The sequence below is a fragment of the Ursus maritimus genome, unplaced genomic scaffold (assembly GCF_017311325.1).
Source record: "Ursus maritimus isolate PB19 unplaced genomic scaffold, ASM1731132v1 scaffold_1, whole genome shotgun sequence".
Lineage (NCBI taxonomy): Eukaryota > Metazoa > Chordata > Mammalia > Carnivora > Ursidae > Ursus > Ursus maritimus.
The window spans coordinates 75,996,838-76,019,366 of record NW_024423343.1 but is presented as its reverse complement, the minus strand read 5'-3'; the positions used below and the strand labels follow the sequence as shown (position 1 = coordinate 76,019,366).

General features: G+C 40.1%; 1 protein-coding gene across 3 annotated transcripts in view; it reads right to left on the bottom strand.

Annotated features, from left to right (window-relative positions):
- The window catches only part of CACNB4 (calcium voltage-gated channel auxiliary subunit beta 4), a 237,477-nt gene that overhangs the window by 16,251 nt on the left and 198,697 nt on the right, over positions 1-22,529 (bottom strand). The window contains exons 6-12 of one of the 3 annotated variants that reach the window (XM_040644965.1): positions 21,905-21,981; positions 20,375-20,394; positions 20,071-20,151; positions 18,578-18,636; positions 10,281-10,390; positions 4,900-5,051; positions 3,055-3,150 (exon numbers count right to left, since the gene is read on the bottom strand). In XM_040644965.1, the coding sequence (XP_040500899.1) occupies positions 3,055-3,150; positions 4,900-5,051; positions 10,281-10,390; positions 18,578-18,636; positions 20,071-20,151; positions 20,375-20,394; positions 21,905-21,981 (595 nt within the window). The remainder of the gene's footprint in view (positions 1-3,054; positions 3,151-4,899; positions 5,052-10,280; positions 10,391-18,577; positions 18,637-20,070; positions 20,152-20,374; positions 20,395-21,904; positions 21,982-22,529) is intronic. The other 2 variants (XM_040644961.1, XM_040644957.1) reach the window with 2 other exon arrangements.

Here is a 22,529-nt window from a genome sequence, read left to right as displayed (position 1 = left end):
CTTTCCGGCATTGCATTTGCGTAGACTTGTGAAATGCCTTGCTCCTGGTGGGTGAGTCTGCTCACTCTGTCCAATGAAATTAGACAGGCCTAACTACTCTCCAGTCCACCCAGATTTGCTCCAAAATTTCTGCAGATCTTGCAGCCACCTCAGGGACCTCACAGAACTAGGCTGCCTGCACAGTATAGATCCATCTACATCTGTGAAGACAGACATGGCCAACAAATTTCAAGATATTGTCAGTATTTTTCCTTTTGTATTTTCCCCCTTTCTTTTCTACTCCCCACGCAGGTGGCAGGGTCTGGGCTTCCTTGTCTGGCAGGGGGGGCTGATGGGTGCTGTGGCAGGAAATTGCCCGCTCTTGGTTTCCCTTCTTGGGTTTTGTTTCCCAAAAGCCTAAATTGGTTGAAGAGATTTTGCTAACTGACTCAGGAAACAAAGGAAGGTGGGGATGCTTTTAGACATAACAAAAGCAAACAGGAAGTTCCATTAATAGCAACAAGAGGGGAAAAGAGGGAGACACCTCCTCTCCCTCAGACACAGAAAAGAAAGGAACTCGCTTGGCAATGTCCAGAGAGTAGGGACTTCCATGTCTCTTGCCTTACCAAGATTCTCTGTTCCAGATGAGGTCTCAGGCAGCAGAACGTCCATCCTGAAGGACCGTATGAACTTGGCCAATGGTTGCCTGAACTGGAACCCTCCCTCTCAACTCCCTCAATTTCCTTACCTCCCCCTTACCCCTTGAGGTCTTTGTTCTGTCCTGGAGATATCACTTGCACGGCAAATTTGGGGGCCAGAGACTTACCCACAGCACACAGCTGTGTAGAGGTGGCGTGGCACAGTGAATGGAGGTTTGTTGGAGTCAGACAGATCTAGGGTTGAATCTTAGGGCTCATTTACTAATTGTTACCTCCAACAAGTTTCTCAATGGGGGACTTAGCTTTCCCTTCTAGAAAGTAAAGATAATGTTATCTACTAGGGTGGTCATCGAGGACTATGCTCAGATTTCCTGGAAAACCTGCTGTGATGAGTATAGTTAGCAGACAGCCTGGGACGGGGGTTGGGGGGGACTGTGGCACCTTCTGGAATGACCACAGAATTGGTCCGAGCCAAAGCCGTGCTCTCCACAGGCTGCTCCTGGCCAGTGCCTAAGAACAGCACGGGGACCTAGAGCCTGAACAGTTCTGCCCAACATGTGACAAACATGCAAGAAAGCTGTGTCTCAGTCTGAGGCTCCTCCTATTCATTTCTCCTTCCTTCCTCTTTTCTTTCATGAGATCAGTCTGGTCTGGTTGGAAGGCTCTTCCAGCCTGTTCTGTCCTCTTTCTCTATGAGTCTTTCACAGGCATTTTCTCCAATAAATTTGCACTTCTAATTCCATTTAGGGGTCTGCTTCCGGGAAGACCCAAATTATCACAACTCTCTTTATAAGACTGTTCTAAAAATTGGAAACAATAGCATAGCCGAGCATTTGGTAGCTGCTCAGTAAAGGTTAACTTCCTCTAGCAGGTGAGGATTATGGCTGGGTAAAATACATTCTTGTATTTACACGCAGGACTTGAGTTACACATTCCATTTTGTAAGTGGACTTTGTTCATAGACAATGTGAAGTCAGACTTCTTAACATAGCACTCCAAACTTCAACTTATCCAAATTATCTGCGGGCAGGTAACCAGGTATAGAGGTAGGTGGGACTGTGAGGACAGGAAACTGGCTTTGGAGTCAGATAGATCTAATCTAATCCTAATTTGCTGTGTGACCTTAGGAAAATCATTTAACCTCTCTGCCTTCAGTAGCCTCCTCTGCAAAACGGGGATAATACCTCACTAGGTAATAGTGAAGATTAGAGATAATCTATGTAAAGCATCCAGCATCGTGTCTGGCCTATCTAATAAGCATCCGGTAAAAGGATGCATCGTACTCTTACTGCCTCTCATTCATCCTTTCATTCATTCACTTATTCAGTAAATATTTACTGTGGGCCGACCGTAATAAAGGACTGAGCTATAACAGTGAACCAGACAGGAACAGATCCTTACAGAGCCTGACAGGTTAAGCATGGCAGAATGCAAAGTAGATCTGATAATTCTAACAGAAACACCTAGATGGTGCTTATTATGTGCCAGGCCCTGTCCTAAGACATATTCACTCATTGAATCTTTAGACCAACCCAGTGAGGGAGGTACTTGCTCAATATTACAAAACCAGTGTAGATTTGAACACAGGCAATCTGGCTCCAGAGTCCATACTTTTAACAGCCATGCTGTATTGTCTCTCTAACATCTGAATTAGATTTTATGCTTCCACAGAGCATAAATGATCCTTACACAAGTATATATTTAAAAATCTAGTAAATCAAATCAGTGGGAAAGACAGTTATTTTCTTTAGAGAAACGCAGGCACAGAAGTAGTGAATCAGCTGAGCAGTAGACATTGATCAGCCACTGGTGACCCATGGAAGAGCAGTTACCCTCACCCCCATCCCCAAATCCCTGCCATTTTCTTGGCTTCAACTCAGCAGCTGTTTTCTGGCAATGACCAGGACAAAAGTTGCTATAATATGATTTTTCATCTTATTTAACCCTGATGTCTTCATCTGCTATAACCACAGGGCTCTTATAGTTCCCATAAATTCTCAACCTTCAAGGTCACATCTTTTCTGCCTATTGGAACTTTCTGGCAGAAAAATTAAAGGAAAGTCAAATCAGTATGTTTTATTTGTTTTTCTCTTTTCATAAATGTGTCCCCATGACTGGATTAATTAGTCTGCTGAGTGTTTGCGAGGCCATCAAGGTAGCAGGCAAGGACAGGGGCACTGGACACTAGGTTCATTTCTTTTTACATGACAGACACCACCCAGTTCTGGATGCCTGAGTGTAGCCAACATGACAGCAGCAGTTTGTTCGAAAAAACCCTGTATGTTTATGATAACAGATAGTCACCATCATTCTAAAACAAAAATGACGATGGTAATAGGAAAACAAAAACCAAAAAACACACCACCCTCTCCTGTCCCGGCAAAGAATGACTAAGACAAAAAATGATGGTACTTACTGGGGGACATTGTGCAAGTTTATCAGCTGCCACCAGTTGAACATTTAAGTGTTTGCTTTGGGACTTTCCTCTAGATTTAATCAACCGCTGTAAAACCTGATAGAAGAAGACATGAATTAATGAGTTAAAGGAAAAATGAATAAACCAAGACCTTTCTTACAGTCTGGCTGGCCCTGAGTAATAATAGAGAGGAAATACAATATGAAAAATCATATATATAAACTCCATAGTGACATCACCCACTTACACTGGCTCTCATTTATACTGGTTTTGATATGTGCATCCTGTTCTCTCTCCGTGTGGGGTCCTGGTGGTATCTCAAGTTCCCGCCCTAGATTTTACTCAGAGATTTCAAAGAGAGCCCTGCAAAAGTGGAGGAACTGATCTGTAGCAGGTCTTTTATGTCCAAAGTCAATTAAGTAATATTTTAGTTCACTATCTCAATATCGGACAAGTGTCAGTCATTTATGTATCTGGTCCTTTTGGTCACTGATAATTATTGAGGTGCTCCAGTTTACATTAATAAGAAGATTCCATGATAGAAATCGAGGCACAACGTTGGCACTGGCATATTGCTCCATACAAACCAGTGAGTTATCTGTGTCATTTGGGCACTGCTATGACTACATTTGCCATATACTTTCCTCTCCCTTTAATTTTTTTTAGCTGAAACAGAGCCCTCATCCCAAAACAGTCCTAGTCAGTGAGGCTCTATGATACCTCAGCGCGTACATCCACAGGAGCCCCTGTTCCTAGACTTCATGACCCTGTGGTGACTGGGGCAGCGGGTGAAAGAGGTTGAAATCTATTCTGCTGCAGTGAAGGGTGCTTGACTCCCCTTCAGTTCTGGGCCAGAGAGACCGCCAGGTGGTCAAGGCAAGTTCAATCCATTCTAATGGTTCCCAAAAGGTCCTAGTTTGGTCAGGATTCCCAAGTCCGTCCTATGCAGACACAGTGCCCGCAGAGATGGGAGGCTGAGGGGCTGGGGAAGAACACAGCTTCTTTTGATATCCACCCCCCCCCCCCCCCCCCCCGTGAGGGGTGACTACTGCTCTGGTGGGAACCTGAATCGGCATGTCAGCACTAAGTTGCACTCTTGGAGGCGTTAAAAATAAACTAATTGTGAAGGTAGTATCTCCCTAGCATATCTATTTCACATTAACTTTTTAGAACATCATCACTTCTTAAAAATGAAAGAACACCCAAATCAAAAGAGACCAATTTGAGGCTGCCTTACTTTTATTTTTATCTACCTTTGTGGCATAAAGACATGTGGCAGATATTCCACTGTATCACAGAATACCTTATTCCTTGAAGAACCCAAGCTGAGCACATATGTAAGCGTCTGTAACTTTTCCATAAGAGATGCTGTATACAGTGATGTTTGACTTTATATATGATAAATGTATATACCTTTCTTGATGTTTGACTTTATATATGATAAATGTATATACCTTTCTTGAACAACGTACTCTCTCAACTGGGGAGAGAATATAGGTGCTACGAGAATCAATATGACCCAAGAAATTTATTTAGAACCTAACGTCTCTGAAAAGCCATACTTACTTTCCCTCACTTTTCTTAATTTTTTGTTTCTATTACATTCTTGCATAACTGCCTGGCTGGGGAACCACAATAGAGAGTGACCTTCTTTAAACCAATGGCTATTCTTTCTTTGCTATCCTAGAATTTCTAGCACGTATACAGACTGTGGGAATTAAAAACTGCCCATTAAAAAGGGTCTCAATAAGATATTCTCCCTAACCACTAACAAAAAAGCACAGAGCAAAGAATATTTCAAGGGAAATGAGCTTCTAATCCTTAAGGCACAAATGAGCTAATTACCTTTGGAGATGAGACTTTCACATGAACCATAATTGGTGCTAAGGAAGTCTTTATAAGTTGTGCTGGGTGATTGATGGTGTCGGCATCAAGAACAACCAGTTGCAAAGATCTTGCCAACTCAAAGATTCTTTCAATTTCACTCTGCACTTCCGCTAAAAGGAGAAAAAATAAATAACAGGACATAGTTTTATTAATTAGTTCTTATATTTAAAAACATAGTACTCCTTTCAGGTGTTTGTCTATATTGCAAAAACAGAGCATTTTGAATTTCATACTTCTCTTAAGATCTTTTCTAAAGAGAGAGATGGGTTGAGCTTTGCATAAAACCAAAAATTTGGTGAAAAAAATGGAGATGGCTCTCTTAACTCACTTCTTACACTTGCCCTGAAATTTAGCTATTTATATAGCTAGGTTGTTTATGATTGTTGCTTTGTTCTAAAGAACTTTTACTTGAGCTATGAAAAGCTGAAACCACATGTAGGAAAGAACTGAAATACATGTGTAGAGCAACATCACATGGAAAGCAAATTACACTGAAATATTTCAACCAATAAACAATTTATATATGAATATTTTGTAAATAAGTTTTTTAAAAATCCCACAATTCATCTGTTTTGACTGATACGCATATTTTTTATCCAGGGTTAAATGTCTGGGTCTACTCTTACAACTAACATATTGTTATGTCTTAATTCAAGTATTAGGGTCAGTACACTTGTTCTAAGGCATAATCTTCAGTATTAAAAAAAAAAACCTAAGGCAATTATATTATAAATGCTGAAATGCCATGAGAATGAAAATCTATTCAACTGGCTGTAATAGCCAAGTGACCTGAATCTCTGCATGAATCTGGTCAAGTAAAAAAAATCTAGTTATTCTTCATGTCTGAAGCAATCCAGCTATTTTTAAAAACAAAGCAGATTATCTATAAAAACATAATTTGGCTTTCTGAAACATAAAAAACTTTTTCATATATATTTTATAAATCATCTAATTTATTAGGTCATGTCCAAAGTCTGAATTAGACTACTTAGTTTTCAGAGAGATGATCTTGTTTTGCTTTTTACTTATTTTTATTTTTGGCCTATGTATTATAGGCATGACCTAGCAATGTTGTAACCTTGTTTAAATTACACAAAGTAGACAAAGTTACCTAATGTAAATTACTTCAAAGATGGCCTAGGAAAGAGGTGATGTTGCTCTAAGTATACTCATTGAAAAGGGTTTCTACCAGAATGCCATGATTTGTTTTGCTTATCAAGTATATATTCAAGTTCATGTCATCCACCAAAAAATCCTCTCTTCCATAACCAAACATACTGACAGGGTGTGTGGGACTATCTTGTAACTCTATTTCCTTGAGCTTTGCATAATAGCCTAAAATTCTGCCCACAAAATCACTGAAGTTTAATGCATGATTTGTATTAGAAAGAGAAATTTCCAGAGTGAACATAGCTATCATTTTTCATATGATCCAATCCCAATGCTCTGAAAGATTTTATATAGCTTTGAAATATGACTAGCTTCCAAGACATTTAGGTAAAGAATTTGGACAATTAGGCTCATTTGCAAAATTCTTCTGAAGTCACATACTACATATGTTAGTAATAATAACATACCTGTCCCTTTTTTCTCACATGTCAAAAACAGTTAAAACTTTTTTTTTCTTTTGAGAGAAGTTCAGAAAATAAAGTGTATTTGTACTGTAGTAGATTTCAGCCTCTGGCTGTTGGGGTATGTTCTCTATTTGTTGTTGTCATTAAATTGCCTTTGGTTTAACTCCTGGCCAGGACTATTGTAAAACAAGTCTGCATTGCTTTAAGTTTCAAATCTGAATACAATGTTTCCTGAAGTAGCAAAAAGGTAGTGAGGCAAACTGGACTGCTCTAGGACAAAGAACCCTTGAGGCACACACTGCAAATAACACAGAAATACCTAGCCTTATTTATTCGCATGAGCAATGAGGTAAATATGGTTTTTGACCCGTGCAGAGGGCAAGCACATCCAAGGCTTAGCCAACAAAGAACTCTTAGGCAATGGGTACTCTGGCATGAGTGAAGAGGGGCTCAGGCAAGCAAGCAGGAAGGCTGCAGAGGCCACACTATATACTAGAGTGGGTCCATATTTGGTAATATGTATTTGGAATTCAATCCATAAACCGCATGTCTGACAAAGAGAACTGCATATATATCTACATAGCTCATTTTCTAAAAAAACAAAAACAAAACAAAAAAAACCAAAAAAACTTTAAGCAAACCCAGCAATCTTTGATTTCCCATGCTGATTCTTAGAGGGTTCCAATGGAAGTTTCATCATGATCTTACTCCAGACAAATGGGCCTCTGAGAAGTCATGGACGATGATACTGGAAGAACCTCAACGAACATTTCTAGAACTCGACCATGACCAATCTAGACCCATCTCTCTCCAGCATCTCTGTCACCTGTGATCTTTCTTATAACCAAATGCTTAAACTACTCCAATGACTCCTTTGGGTTCATAGCAACAATTTCCAAAGTGAGTACTCTGGAACACTAATCCCTTAAGATATCTTAAGTGGAAAAAGATTTTTCCCCCCCAAATACTGCAGGCTCTAATAGTTTCTTTTGGAATTTCAAATATGCATTACCCTTTGTATCTTAATGGCCTCAGAAGCCTTGCAGTAAAGACTGCCAACTGTTTAATCCAAATTTCCAAATTTGACTACGGAAAATATTTTGGATGTAACAACTATTAGTATCCTTCAGAATTCACATTTCATAGAATCTACTTTGGAGTTTTCTTTAGCAAGGCATACTTAGAGCCCTAACACACTGGCCTCAACCTACTTTTCTAGTCTCTTCCCTGTTGCTTTCAAACCACGCAACCCCCTCTCCTTTTCTAAGCATTCTCTGCACAAACTACTTGTTTACCAATTATACAAATGCTGATGCCTTTGTACATTCCTGTCTGCCTTGAAGAACCAGCTCAACTATAACTTCGTCGAAGTCTTCTCTGATACCTCTTGCTCCCTACGGTTCTCTCTTTATACCCCTAGCTCTTGGCTCATAATTCCATTATCAGACAGCACTTTAACCATCTGCCCCTTCTTTCTGGTGGCTTATGGGTAATGTAGTTCATAGGTATGTTTGTACTTCCTAAGTCTGGCATAATGTGTAGCACATAACAATAAATATGTGATGGGGAATGTACAAATGTGCATTAACAAGCAGGCAAATGGACCTAAGTGCCTCATGTAGTGGTTATTATAATTGATTGCCATTAAATTAATTCTAATGGTTGTAGGTATATGAATTTGCAAAGCAAAGGGAAAAACCAGTGAACTGAAATTCACCTTGTTTTGTCCTCAATATTTACACTAACTCCACTCCACTGACTGAAACAGGTGACTGAATTATACAGAATGACTTCAAAGAATATCCTTGGGACCCCTGGTTGGGTAGACGGTTCGAGTCAGGCAACCTTGCGTCTGCGTTTAAGTGTTTTTTAGCCTCTCATTATACATCAGAGGAAGGAGTAATTAAAAGTCAAAGGCATTTTGTGGAGTGAAAAGGAGACTGGAAGACAGGAGAACAGACAATGGATGCTTGTTTAAGAAATCTTCAATCTAATTTGACATCCTTGTCTCCCACGGCATTTAACTTTACTCAGTCACCTAATCTGATTCATCATTATCAACTCTTCTGTTGTTACTTCTTCAAGGTCAAAATGCTGTATCTTTAAGAGTGTTTCACCCTGGATGTGAAGGATCTAAATACTGAACTAAGGGAAGAACCACTGATGCCCAGGATCTTGTCCTCCCGAGGACTGACAACTATTCCATTGGTATGTTTAACATTCTTTCATTAAGCAACCATCCAACAAACTTTTATTGAACAATTACCATGTGCCAATCCATGCCAGGAATATAGAGATGATACTTCATAGCCTCTTTCTAATCTGTGCAATTCTTGGCTCAGGGTCAAGATTCAGCCTCCAGCAAATTCTTGATGGGTTGTTTGGGCGTGCAAGCTATCTTGGAATTTTTTTGTTTTCCACAATCATATCAGTAGTTTAAGAAAATGTTGTGATACAGAAGACCCCTATCTTTCTTACCCTGCCCATGAGGAAGAGAGGAGTAAAACAAACTGCTCTCAGAATGTGAATGCAAAAGAGACTCCTAGAAAGTTATAAGTGGACTCTACCACCCTTGGCAATCACAGAAAGCAAAAACAGGCTTTTGAGATGAATGTCATGATTACCCAGCAGCATGGACTTTTTTCTGTGGATGGTGACTGCATCGTCCACAGCCCTGTTCATAAATGGCTTGATGTAGCTAACCACATGCTGAGTAAGGGACAGGTGGGGCTAGGTAGGGAGAGATAGGTAGAGGGCTATGTGACTAGGCTCACACAGTGGGCTATGTGTTCAGGCTCACAAAATCCCAGATGTGGAAAATGCTGCAGCATACAAAACCAGAGGTGAGAGAATATAATGAGACTAACAGGTCTACCTCATTTATCTTAAATGTCAGAGATATCTCTGTAACAGCTACAGCTGGACCACTGAAAACGACCAAACTTCAGAGAAAAACTAAAGAGTACTATCAGTGGCAAAGACGTCAAGATTTAACCTTAGTCAGTTCTCAATTAAAGACTGCCAGTGAAAGCCCACAGTGGCAACCCATTCGGGACCCTTCTCACTTTGGAGAGTTTTTTTCTTTCCTTTCTGTTCTCACCTTCACTTCGTAAACTTTCACCTCACCCTTTTGTGCCTGCGAGATTCATTCTTCGACTCCGTGAGGCAAGCACCCTGCAATCCTGTAACAAATACGGCATTTTCCCCTTCTCCATCGCGGTGAATTTCAGAATGCTTTCTGACTGTGCTCCAGGAAAGACATATTTAAACTCCCTGCATGTTATTAATACTCATTGCTATTTCCACTTAAAGATGTGACTATTCTGAGTACTACCAGCTAGCAGCAGAAGCAACACTAAGACATCATTATCTAGCTTTCTTCTAAAGATCTGAGAAGGTTGAACATCTCATTTCTTTTCATGTCAGCCGTGACTCAGGTATGACAGAGATCATTAGCCTCATTGAGAAGCTGGGGCAGAGTGGAGATGAGTGTTTCACGTGGTTAGGCAATAACAGACCAGGAGAGCCCAATGAGGGTTCTTCCCACCAGACTACTAATTAACTAATTGACTAGAGCTGAGAGAGGAGGCTCTGGCTGCTGTAGGACTCTGTTCCCTTCTTTTCCATGGATAGCATTCTCTTCAGTTAATCAGCACTTCCCCGTTCAGAATGGGGAGCAAATTGGAAAAGACGTGCACAAACGAAACATGTGTCATCCCCCTCCGAAAGCATAGCTTGGACAACTCTCACATTTGAACATCTTACCTAAGCTGGACCGAGTGTTCGAACGTTCAATTATTGCTCTCTTGCTGGGATTATTTAGGACAGACCTCTTAGCAAGAGAAATGTCAGCTGTCACTCTTGTTATTGATATCCTATGAATAGGAACACAGAACAGAACAAGCCAGTAAAAAATGTTATGGGGCTCTCAAGTGATTTATAACCACAGTACTTAATAACCACTTTACATACAGCACTGTGACCACAGTGTAATAAACATTGGCCACAAGTGTTTTAAACAGGCTTTGGCTAGTATTAAATATAAGCTGGGTAGAATGGAGGAAGGTTTTGGCTATTTAACCAAAACCAAAACTAAAACAAAAACAAACCTGTTGTTGAAAATGCAGCTCTTCCTTCACTATTACCTACCTTGCCAAATTCTCTTGATAATGCACAGCATACCAGGAGGGAATCAAAACATATGAATAAACCATGCTCTTTCTGGGAAGCAGCAACACAATTTCCCTACAATTCACAGTTGATTTGCTCTTGAACAAGACTCCAGGAACTACGAATGCTCTGCCCAGGCATATCAATGCTGCTGGCCAAAGGGGAAAGCCCTCTTCATTTTCATCATCAACACTCAACCAGTTGGTAGCGATGTTGCATTCCTGGTGCTCGAAGGTTAAATTCATGATACAAGAAGCATTTCTCCCCAAGCCCAAAGGAATGTTTCATTTCTAAGAATATGGAAAATATGATTTCTCTTCTGCATGCATAAGATTGTTTAGCATATTTGCTTAAGACTTTGAATGCATAAGGTGGGGAGACTGTGCAAGGATTTTGATAAGCCAGAAAGTTTCCCGCAGTTACACAAGAGAAGAATAAAGCAAAGACACGGCAAATGAACACAGAGAGAGGAGTCTATTTGCCTATGATTGATCATAAGGCTCTATGGAATTTACAGTTTTAAAATTCTTTAAACTGGCATTGATCAATTTCAGATAATTATCTACCTGTAGAATGCAAAGAATGCCTCTCTAAGCCAGCTACTGCCACCATGGACCTCTCTCCATCCTTATTTTCAGAGCTTGGCAGAGTTCTGGAAAGGAGACAGAAGAGTAGTGCCCCTTCCCTTTATGCTCAGTGCACGCATTCTCCTTCATTTTTATATTCCTTTGGGGGTTGGGGCAGGGAAGGGGTAGAGTTGTGAACAATAATTGAGCCATCTGTCATCTCACATCTGTTTTGGTATACTATCAGCCTTCTCAAGAGACTCTTCACCTGACTTCAGTGACCCAAAGCCTTAAGGAAAATTTAAAATACTCCTTTTCACAAATGACTGGAAATCCTTCTCTAAAGCAACAGGCTGTACAAAAGTTCTAATGTCATTTTAATGCAAAGCACCTTTTTGTGTTGTTGTATTTATAAGTTGCAGATGGTTGGTAAGTTTTACATTTTTTAGAATTTTTAAGCGCTAATAAATTATTTGAGGCATCTTCAAATTATCTTCTGCAGAAACCAAAGGTTTTGTGAAATACCTCCAGGCCACTGAGAACACTGAAGGGAGGCTGAGTTGGTGGAGTGCCTGCATTCCTACCATCCATGCCAGGCAAACACCTCTGCATTTCTGTTTTCTACATTGGGACTTCATATACGATTTCATTGTAAAAAGCTATTCAACTGCTAAAAGACATTGGAAAACACTGGTCAAGTACAACTTCTCCATTTTGCCAAGAAAACTGAGACACAGAGAGGAAGTTGCACATGATTAGTGAGAGCCCTAAAACACAGGCCCCCAAGCACCAGGCCAGTACTTAGTCACCTGACTCATAAGTCTCTTAGAGTTTCAGTTTTCTTCTCTAGCAAGCCTGAATGCCCAGATGCAAGCCAAATCATCAAGCACAGATGCAGTCAACCTTGGCCATGTGCAGAGAGGTGGTCAGGATTTCAATGAGGTTAAAGTCAAGTGAACCCCATGTCTCAGTCTCCATTACTCAGTTGGCCTTTTCAACTTGAGGTATGAAATCTCATAGGTAGTCCTATGCTCACAGCTCCTTTATTTACAGAATAGAGTTTGCTTGCTTATTTTTGTGTTTCTGTTTGTTTGTTTGTTGTTTTAAGAATAGAGTTGCTGGTTAGAAACATACAGTCAAGTTCCAGAGCAATTCAAATCTATGACTGGAGACAAATGGGTTAATTTAGGAACAGAATTCAACTTTCTAGAATAAGGACTTTTGGAGGACCTAAAAAGTCTACTCTGCATAAGGGAGATCAAATTTTCTAGTTCTATACAAGCCCAAATAGTGACTTTTGGTTCTTAAAATTTGAAAGGATTACCTATAGGCACATACTCTTATTTTTTCTGGATTTTAAACATGTTTACAAAGCTATTTTCAAACACATACAGAGTTTTACAAGCTTTTACAAGTTCTACAAAAAAGCAAGCAAACACACAAAACAATTAACACACACATACACAGGAAAAAAAAAAAAACCTGCTCATATTTTCCACAAATAGAGAAAGGTATGGACAATACAGGTTCTTTTTTTTTTTTGTTTTATTTGTCAACAAAATACCAGCAAATTTGTTAATCTAAGTTATTTTTCAAACATCTTTTTAAAAAAAGATTTATTTATTTATTTTAGAGATGGGGGGAGGGCAGGGAGAGGGAGAGAGAGAATCCCCAGGCTGACTCCCCACCAAGTGTGGAGCCCACCATGGGGCTCAATCCCAGGACACTGACTGAGATCACGACCTGAGCAGAAAACAAGATTCGGCTGCTTGGTAAGTATTATTACAAGTTATTTCTTAATAACAGTACACAAGCATGCATGAAAGAGCTCAGGACAAGACAGACACAGCCCCAGAAACCCTTCAATAAGAACAGAGGTTTCTATTTTCCATACAAAGATGCTTACTGTTACCAAAATCAGACACCAAATCCAAACTTTATTTTTTTTTAAATTCTTCCCAACAATACAACTTAAGTTTATATACTTTCTTTAGTTTAATATACTTTAAAAAATATACTTTACATACCGTTATATATTTTTTATTTATTTATTTTTACTTAGAACAATGCCCTTTCTACTTCTTTTCTTGCTGTACTCATTCCTCCAGTGTCTTTCAATACTTCCATGCATCTTATTTGATATATGTCTTTTAAAAGTTCCCTAGGAAACTTTTCTGTGACATAGTGTCAGTGATTACTGGCTGGTAGATAAACACGAACAGAAGTTCAGTTCCTCAGCAAACTGGGTATTGTAGCAAATGTCACTGAAAACTAGCAAAAATTATTCTCTAAATCTAAGCAAATCTGAATCCCAACTGTTCTTTATTTCTGTTTTGGAATTCATCACAATTACTGCAATCTATCATGACCTATAAATATTAGTTTTCTGCAAAAAAAACTACTTTTAGTTATAACACATTCATTCAAAAACAATTAGTACTTCCATGTTGGTTGGGTATAGCTCTATACTCTAGAGCTATACTCTATCTTTGCTACATCTAATATGTAATGTGGTTAGTGCATTGATTTAAAAAAAAAAATCCTAGTATGCATAGAGAAGACTATTCCAAAGAACAGAACGTACACTGTCAAGAGAATTGGGATGGGAGGCATACATAGATCTGAGTATTCTTCCTGGATCTTGCTATTGCTGGGTGTGTGACCATGGACAAGTCATGTCATCTTTCAAGCATCAGTATCCTGATCAATAAAATGGTGATAGCAGCTTCACCAAACTATCTCATGGGACTGTCAGTAGGAGCAAACAAGGTAATATATAAAGTGCTTTACTAAATAATTATCCATAGTGTCCTATGTTGATAGGCACATATATAATGTATATAAGACAATTACTGGAGATTTGAAGACTGAAAGGGGACAGTTTCTTTCTATTGTATCCTCAGAAATTAGCAGTCTACCATGAACTCTCCCACTCCCAGAGTCCATGAAATGTGTATATACTTTGAGGGTGAGAGAATTAGGTCAGACATGTTATAATAAAAACCTGCTAATTTAAATATTCATGTTTGGCATTCAAGTGTTCAATTATGTATCTCTAGTGTCTGACTACTGATGAGTCTGCATTTAAAGAGAGAATGGTAGAAGGAGATGATAAGAGGGCAACACTGATTTTGAAACAGAAGGCACTATTGTTCTTTTCCATTCGCTGACTGCAGTTACAAGTTGTTTTCAGTCTGCCATGCTTTGGCTGCTGTGTGATAGCATCAAGTGTGCCCATTGCTGTTTATAAATAAATAGTACCTCTCTGAGTCTCCTAAGTTGCATTCTCAGCCTCTTTTCTTCAAATTCTTTCTCAAACCCTTTTTTTCCCTTTGAGTAGCCTTCAATTAACAACTTCCTTTAACTTTAGATCTTATCTCTATAGGCTACAGTATGTTCATTTAGGATTTTTGGCCATGATCATGCCGGTTACAAAGCATTCACCAACAGCCATAGATCTAATTTAGTTGTCAAAATGCATAAAGCAACAATTTTATTGGAATTTGAAATGATTAGCATAGGTCAACAAATGGCAGTTGGTTTGACTGCCTGCTGTTGAGACTAGGAATGGTATATTCAACCAGCTGAACACACCTCATGCCAAAGGATGATCCCCAGTGAATGTCTGTGGTGTAAAATGAAGAGAGAAAAGCTCCATGTCACTGCGTGTGTGTTCACCAGGCTGATACCATTGCACCTGAATTATGATCTGTGCATGGGAACTGTCACTATGTGTGGATATCCACATGGACAAAGATCCCCCAGGAACTAGTTAGTACTATGCTTTTCGTTTTTCTTACACGTATTACAGTTAGGTCCTACAGTAGCAGCCACAGCAATAAAACTGTGTAATAAGTAGCTCTCAACTGCCTCAAATAATTTGAGGTATTAAAAAAAAGGGCCAGTCTATGATTTTGTAACAATCAAGCTGTCGGACTTGAATCCAATTTGTTGACTTATTTTCTTTTTTCTTTCTTTTTTTTTAAAAGATTTTATTTATTTATTTGACAGAGAGAGAGACAACCAGCGAGAGAGGGAACACAAACAGGGGGAGTGGGAGAGGAAGAAGCAGGCTCCCAGCAGAGGAGCCTGATGTGGGGCTCAATCCCAAGACTCTGGGATCACGCCCTGAGCCGAAGGCAGACGCTTAACCGCTGTGCCACCACAGAGAGAGAGACAGCCAGCGAGAGAGGGAACACAAGCAGGGGGAGTGGGAGAGGAAGAAGCAGGCTCCCAGCAGAGGAGCCTGATGTGGGGCTCGATCCCAGAACTCCGGGATCACGCCCTGAGCTGAAGGCAGACGCTTAACCGCTGTGCCACCCAGGCGCCCCTGTTGACTTATTTTCTAACCAGGATCTGAAAAACAGTACTGAAGAAAGCCTCTTAGCCAATGGATCCCTTTTTTGCTCTTTCTGAAAAATAATAAGACTTTCCCTTGACTCTTTTGTCTAACCTACTGCACTCATAGCCAATTAAACACTGAGTAGGTTTCCATTAGAACATACTGTTTATGCTGTATCACTGTGCTGAAGCCTTCTGTGTAATTGTTCTCTTGGCTGGTTTCAGTTAAAGACTATGTGTTGTTTCCTCTCCCTTTATTAACTAGTAAAACATAATACAGCAGATTGTCGTAGCTCAAAATGTAAGGCTCTTTCCCACACAGCAGATGTGTCAGAGTCCGTGTGAGGCTACAAGCGCGCTGCTTCTTCCTTATCAAAGTCTCTACATACCCTCAGCTACTGAATTCATGACTGGTTTTTCTGCTGCACTGGCCTCTTCTTATTTGAAAGCAAGTCCACTCCGCTACTCCCACCTTTACCATCTCTCTTTTCCCAACTCTGTCATAAATCAGAGCTCTCCAGGGCTGAGTCTCTTTCTCTGGCTATTACTTTTGCTGCTGTTTGAATCTTCCTCCTATCTCCAGTTCCTCCACTGTGCCATTGGACCGTATGGAACACCTGGTGTTGACATTTTAATTCTATTTCTACGAAAATCATCTTCAACAGTGTGTGTAAATGATGGATGCAGCAACTCTACCAGACTCAGAACAAATCTCTGCTGTTACCATCAAATGCACTTCCTCTTTCTGGGCCTGAAAACTGAAGCAGAACCTCAGATGCTTCCTTCTTGAAAGTAATAATTCAGCCACTCACTTTCACTTTGTTTAATTTTAATAGTTCCCTTCTTCTATTCCCGTTGGTCCTACCTTTCAGACCGTTAAAAGAATTGTTGTTTATAAGGATGCTATGTGGTGACAGAAACAATCTGACACAAACAGGCTGTGTCATGGGATGGGATTTGTTCAGCTCCAGGGCTGTTATGGGGTCGCCCAATGAGGCACTGCTCAGAACTTCCTCAGGTGAAGACACCACAGGTTAAAACCACACAGCTTTAAGCTAGAGGAAGTGTGTGTGCGCGCGGGCAGTAACATAGAAGACTAAGCCATGCACGCTAGCTGCCTCCACCCCACAGGCTGCTATATGAAGGTGAGGGTTATAGCCTAGCCACCAGCGGGCAAGACCAAGGCCACTGCTATTAAGTTAAAGCATCAGAGCTCAGCCGTTCTTTGCAATGCTTTTTCAAGAAATGAAATCCCAATTACCAAACATTCTCAAACAGAAGCAGTTTATCCATCTGTTTGTGGTTGCTGAAGAAAAGAGATTACAATAAAAGAACTCTTACATTTCCTTCCAACTCTAATATTCAGTGCTTTTCATTTCTTTTCTTTGAAATGAAATTCATTTCATTCTCAGTCTATCTTCTTTAAAAAAGAGGAGTATGAGGAACAGGATCAACCCATGGCTTTCTTAGCATTTTGCGTCCATTAGATAAACGTGGCAGAGACGGTTATTTGTTCAACAAAATCTGTATCCTCCTCCTTCTGGGCACGTAGCTAGACTGCATTTCCCAGCCTGCTTTGTAATTCAGCATGGCCACATGACCGGGTTCTGACCAATGAAAAGCGAGGATCCATGTGCGGCACCTCCAGGCCAGCACGCACCGCTCCCCACCAGCTGACCATAGAGACCATCCTCAGGCCGAGGACCCCAAATGATGGGCGCAACAAGCTTTCTGTCCCAGTATAACCCCCTCCACCCAGCTTAGGAACACCTGTCTCAAACTGTTCAATGAGCAACAGTAAGCTCCTACTGTGTCTGAATCATTATACATTTGGGGTCTATTTATTAAGGCAGCCTGGCAGTCTACTAATGTACCGAGCCATTCACATAAGGGCACTGAAGTATTCTGATTCATTGAATTAAAATCTCAACTATTGGAATCCAAATCTCAGTTTCTTTGTATGTAGTCCCAGAAACTAATGAATATTTTAAACATAATTATCCAGAAGGCTTTTCTTTTGACAAATATACACAGTTTGTACTTAAAGCATTATTATGTTTGTTTTTTTCCCTTAAAATACCATATTTAAAATGACCTATTTGAAGCTGTTTTTAAAAATATTTGGTAAGTTGGATGCATGTACCCATACTTCTCAGTACATACTATGTACATTTTCTTCATTTCTATTAAGTCTTCAGTATTTGCAAGGTGGTTAGTTTTACAAGGAGTGCATTCTGCATTGTGAAGGAGCTTAGTGCTTAGTATTGAGCCAATATGGACTTTTTACCACTTCTCTGCAAAACACAGAAACTCTTTTAGACATTTTTCACAAAACTTAAGTGATAAAATTTTTTGATGGCTGAAGTAACTGAGCCGTGTTAATCATAGGATACGTACAAAATATACCAATAAAATACAAGGTGACTTCTTGGTAAAATAAACCCAGAACTAAGCATCCAAACAAGTACTCTTCCCTACAAACAGTCACTTTGGGAAGCTTATGATGAAAACATTTCTTGCACTCTTCTTTTGAGGAAACTCAGTACTTTATACCTTCTTATGTACACACATACATGCATACACACACACACACAAACACATGCACGCACAGTTCCCAAGTATTACTACCAGCTTGACCAGTGAGCCACCACACTTATCACAAATAGTCTATATTTTCATTAATATTTTTCATAAAATAAGTTTGGTATGAATTCACTAACAAGCAAGGAAATAAAGACAGACACATACATTTGATTAAAACAAATGGATTCTTTTACTTTTCAAGGTCCTTTCTCCCTTGGGGATTCAATGCTATACTTCATAACTTCATACCTTCAGAATTCTTTCATTGTATTCTTCCCTGAATACTGAGTTAACTTTTAATTAGAGAACTTCTGCAATCACTGGAAACAGGTCCACAAATCAATTTATCATACATGTTCAGTTAAAGGAAAACAGAAATACAAAAACATCTGTATGTCTCACCTCCCATCAAACCTGTGCTTCAGGAAATCAAAGAGGGCTTTCTGCATCATGTCTGTTACCTTTGCAGAGGTGAGAAAAAAAGAATGAGGCAAACACACGCAGAGACAGAGAGAGAGAGAAGTCAAAGGTGAGAGAGGTGGAAGGGAAGGGCACTCTGTCTCTCAAAGACCTTACATAGCCTGTTGTCTCTGAGGGGTAGGGTAGGTTAGCATGGGAGGCATTCTTCATGCTTAACCACTTACAGTTACTCCAATTTCCCCCTTGGTTCTCCTCTAGGGTATTGAGGAACGAACGAGCAGTGTTCACTAGACCCAGGGCAGACCTGCTTCCCTTCTTAGGTGATAGGACTGCAGCCAAGAGACCACAATAGGCTGGCTTTGCTCGCAGGTGCTGCCTGTCCTTGGCTCCCAAGTGATGCTTGCCACCAGTAAGGAGCAGCCAGAGCTCCTCTGGGCAGCCCCGGACTCAGCTGTTGGTAGAAATTTTCCATCTCTATAGATCAGTCTCCTGCTCTTCCTCTGACATTGCCCACAGAGCGAAGGGGAGTGGGAGAGGAGGTTGGGGGAGAGGAGGGAGGGAGACAGGCAGAGGGGAGGAGAGGGGGAGGAACAAAAGGGGATGGGATCCTTAGATCGGCCTCAAAAAGATTCATTAATTCATTCAATAAATGTGTATTAAGTAACTACTGTGTGCCAGATATTGTCCTAGCTCAGTGGGAATGGTACCCTGGAGGTTGCCCACCTTCAGATTTTAATGTCCCATCTCACCTATTCTTATCTATGCTAGCACAGAGTCAGATTGGCAACATCTGAAATGTAGGACATCTAAGTCCTTACTCTTTTCCTTCTTACATTGTTTAATTTCTGAACAAGCTCATTAATACTTTCAGTGGAGGTTTTTTTCCTTCTGTGTCCTTAAAATAAATAAGCAGAGAAGTATTTTGTGGGATAGGCCATCATCTTGAGCACCCAGCAAGGTGACTTTGTTGGTGCTTTGAGGGTTTAGGTTTGCTAGCACATGTTCTCCTATGCTGTTTATACTCTATTTATTTTTTATTTTTTTAAAGGAAGCTCTCTGCACAACATGGGGCTTGAACTCATGACCCCGAGATCAAGAGTTGCATGCTCTACCACTGAGCCAGCCAGGTGCCGCCATACTGGAGTATTTCTAATAGTAATGGGAATGGTTGAGACAGATAAAGTCCTTCACTTTGAATTTAATGCAGAGCAAACCGTTGACCAGAACCTTCCATTATAAAAGTTTTAAGGGATACATTTCTAAACAAAGAGATACACATAAGGTGAGAAGTGTGCCAGGGAAGGAAGCAAGAGTGAAGGGTCACATCAGCCCCACACTGTGCCACCCGCCTTCATAGGAGGGGAGTTGGCTCCATCAGTACTTATATGTAAGCAGACCCTAGAAGAGCAAGCTCCCAACAGCTGTCTCCTAGGTTCTTGATCAACAACTGAAGCATAACAGACTGGTATTTGTACCTCATAACCCTTCAGTGACGGCCCCACTAACACCACCGGACGCATGGATGGCACAACATCATAAGGAGGAATGTGTTCCGTCTGAAAAAGATGATTTGACATGTGTGACAAGGTGAGGCTAAGCACACCTCCTCAACCGCCACAGCGTTCATAACTCTCAGGTCAAACGAGAAATGGTTACCACAGGTCCCCACCAAGGAGGCTCATCCCTTATTTTCTAGCCATTTGGGTCACTGAAATGAGCATTGCAGGCATGTATGGATAGAAACCTTAACAGTAGATTTAAAAAGGAAACACAACTTACCACTTTTTGCTTCTGTTTTGCTAAAAGACAACAATGAGAGCCATATCAAAATACGTAATCTCTGTAAATGATAGTACATGATTTTAAAAGATGGAAGAATGTACCAATTTGTCCCTAGAATTCTCATCATCTCACAACTACCCACTCTGCAGAGCACTACTCTATTATTTCATTCTGGACAAGACAATTTTGAAGAAAAATGAAAAAAAAAAAAAAAAAAGAAAACCAGACAATTTCCTCCTTGTACGAATGACCTTATATCCTGATTTCATGTTGGGTGGTGTGGAGGTGGCCTTCATAACAACACCGGAAGTTCTGGGCCAGCCATGGGCAATAGGATGTTCCCTGCTGGACACAGCATACAGTGTAGCTGAGCACAACGTGGACAAATAAAATTTCATAAAAAGAAACTTAGAATAACAATTTGGGTAAAAATGATCCTCACCTCAATCACTAGTTATTTTTGGATTTGTAATTTTGATGAACCATGAGAAAATTTTGCAGTCCCTTATGTGTTTGTAAGTTTTCTACCTACTTTCCAGGATATTGACATATTTTTTCTATTAAGTTGTTGTTAATTGCAAATAAATTTATAACTGGTTACTCCTGTTCTTTCTTGTTTGTAATAGTGCAAAGCTGCAATGACATAAATGTCCAACAAATGGGGATGAGGCAAAATATTTCGATATCTGACTAAACTGGTTTTGTGGCCATCCAAGTAGGTCCAGTCCATTTGGGGACAACCCAGAGACCGTTCAGTTCAGAGACTGGAAGATCAGGAAGGATCCACACCAACAAGAACCCAGTACTCAGAACTACCCCAGAACCAATCACGTTTACTGCAGTTATAGTAGGCGAGGATAGACCTTGGACTTGTCCTTCTGAGTTGGTGATACCAGATGCCCTAATGCAGCATCAATTCTGGGCCAGCACAAATTAGACTACAGGAGTCAGGGACTGTGGTAGAAGAAAAATTCTTGCTTGAATATTTCCATAATTACCAAATACATAACAGCTCCTGATTGGACCACCACTGTCCCTTTATTTCCATTAATTCCAGGGCACGGTTATCTGCTGTCCAAATAGAAATGAGATCATCCAGGCCCATTCTCTGCTTCAACCCTTCCAATCTCCACAGCCCAGGCTACACAATCCTCAAGTTCCCCATGGAGACTGGAACAGAGCATTTTCTTGAGACTCTACAACTTTTTTTTCTTTAATGGGCCTTCACCATTTTAAAATCTGTTGGGTTCTTGGGTGGGATAATGAACAATGGACAGTTACTGGCTCTGGGGGGTAAATAAGATTTCTCAAAATTAGATTATAATGATTTGCATTTGTAGTATCACAAGTATCCTTTAAATAGAGTCAAATTACTATAGAAAGCAAATGAGCAATGAAATATTAAGGAGAAGAATATTTAAATCAAGGCTTTAAATCATTTCCAAATTAGTAAAAATACTCATCTGTATGTTCAAATATTAAGAAAGAAAAACATTCTATTAAAAGGAGTTACACTAAAACCCTCACCTGTTGATGTGGGTGTCGCTCGAAACGTCCCTGATACCATTTCTCCAAGACTTGAAGAAGAGTTTCCACTGGATTTCCTGGGATATAGAAAAGGAACTTAGGACTCATTCCCCAGATTCCTTGCAAATAGAACTTGAGAGTACAAAGCTTTCTTTGGCCTAAATCCTACTAAATAATTCAAAACACATCAAATCCTGCTTTGGAGAAGAACTTCAAGAATCTGCCCAAATGTTTTCTTTGACCTATTTCTCAGAGAAGGTGGGGAACTAACTGGAACCTGGACATACTTTGCACAAGTATCTCTCCCACTTATTCAATGCAGAAATTCAGCGGAAAAATCAAGGACAGAACCACTCTTGTGAACTGATGCTTAACTAATACTAGTCACCAGTTGGATGCACCAGTTGGATGTCAAACATAGCTCAAAACAAGCCATAAGAGCTAGAAGAAGCATTTCTTTTTAAAAAGTGATTATATGGGAGTCAGAATTAAGAAGAGATGGTAATAACATGGTAATATTATTTGTGACCTAGAATGGAAGATTGTTCCATTGGTCTCCTGTGGGTTTGGAAGCTTCCCAGGAGTCCATAGAGGCCCTTGAGAGCCCACCTTCCTACTTCTCCAG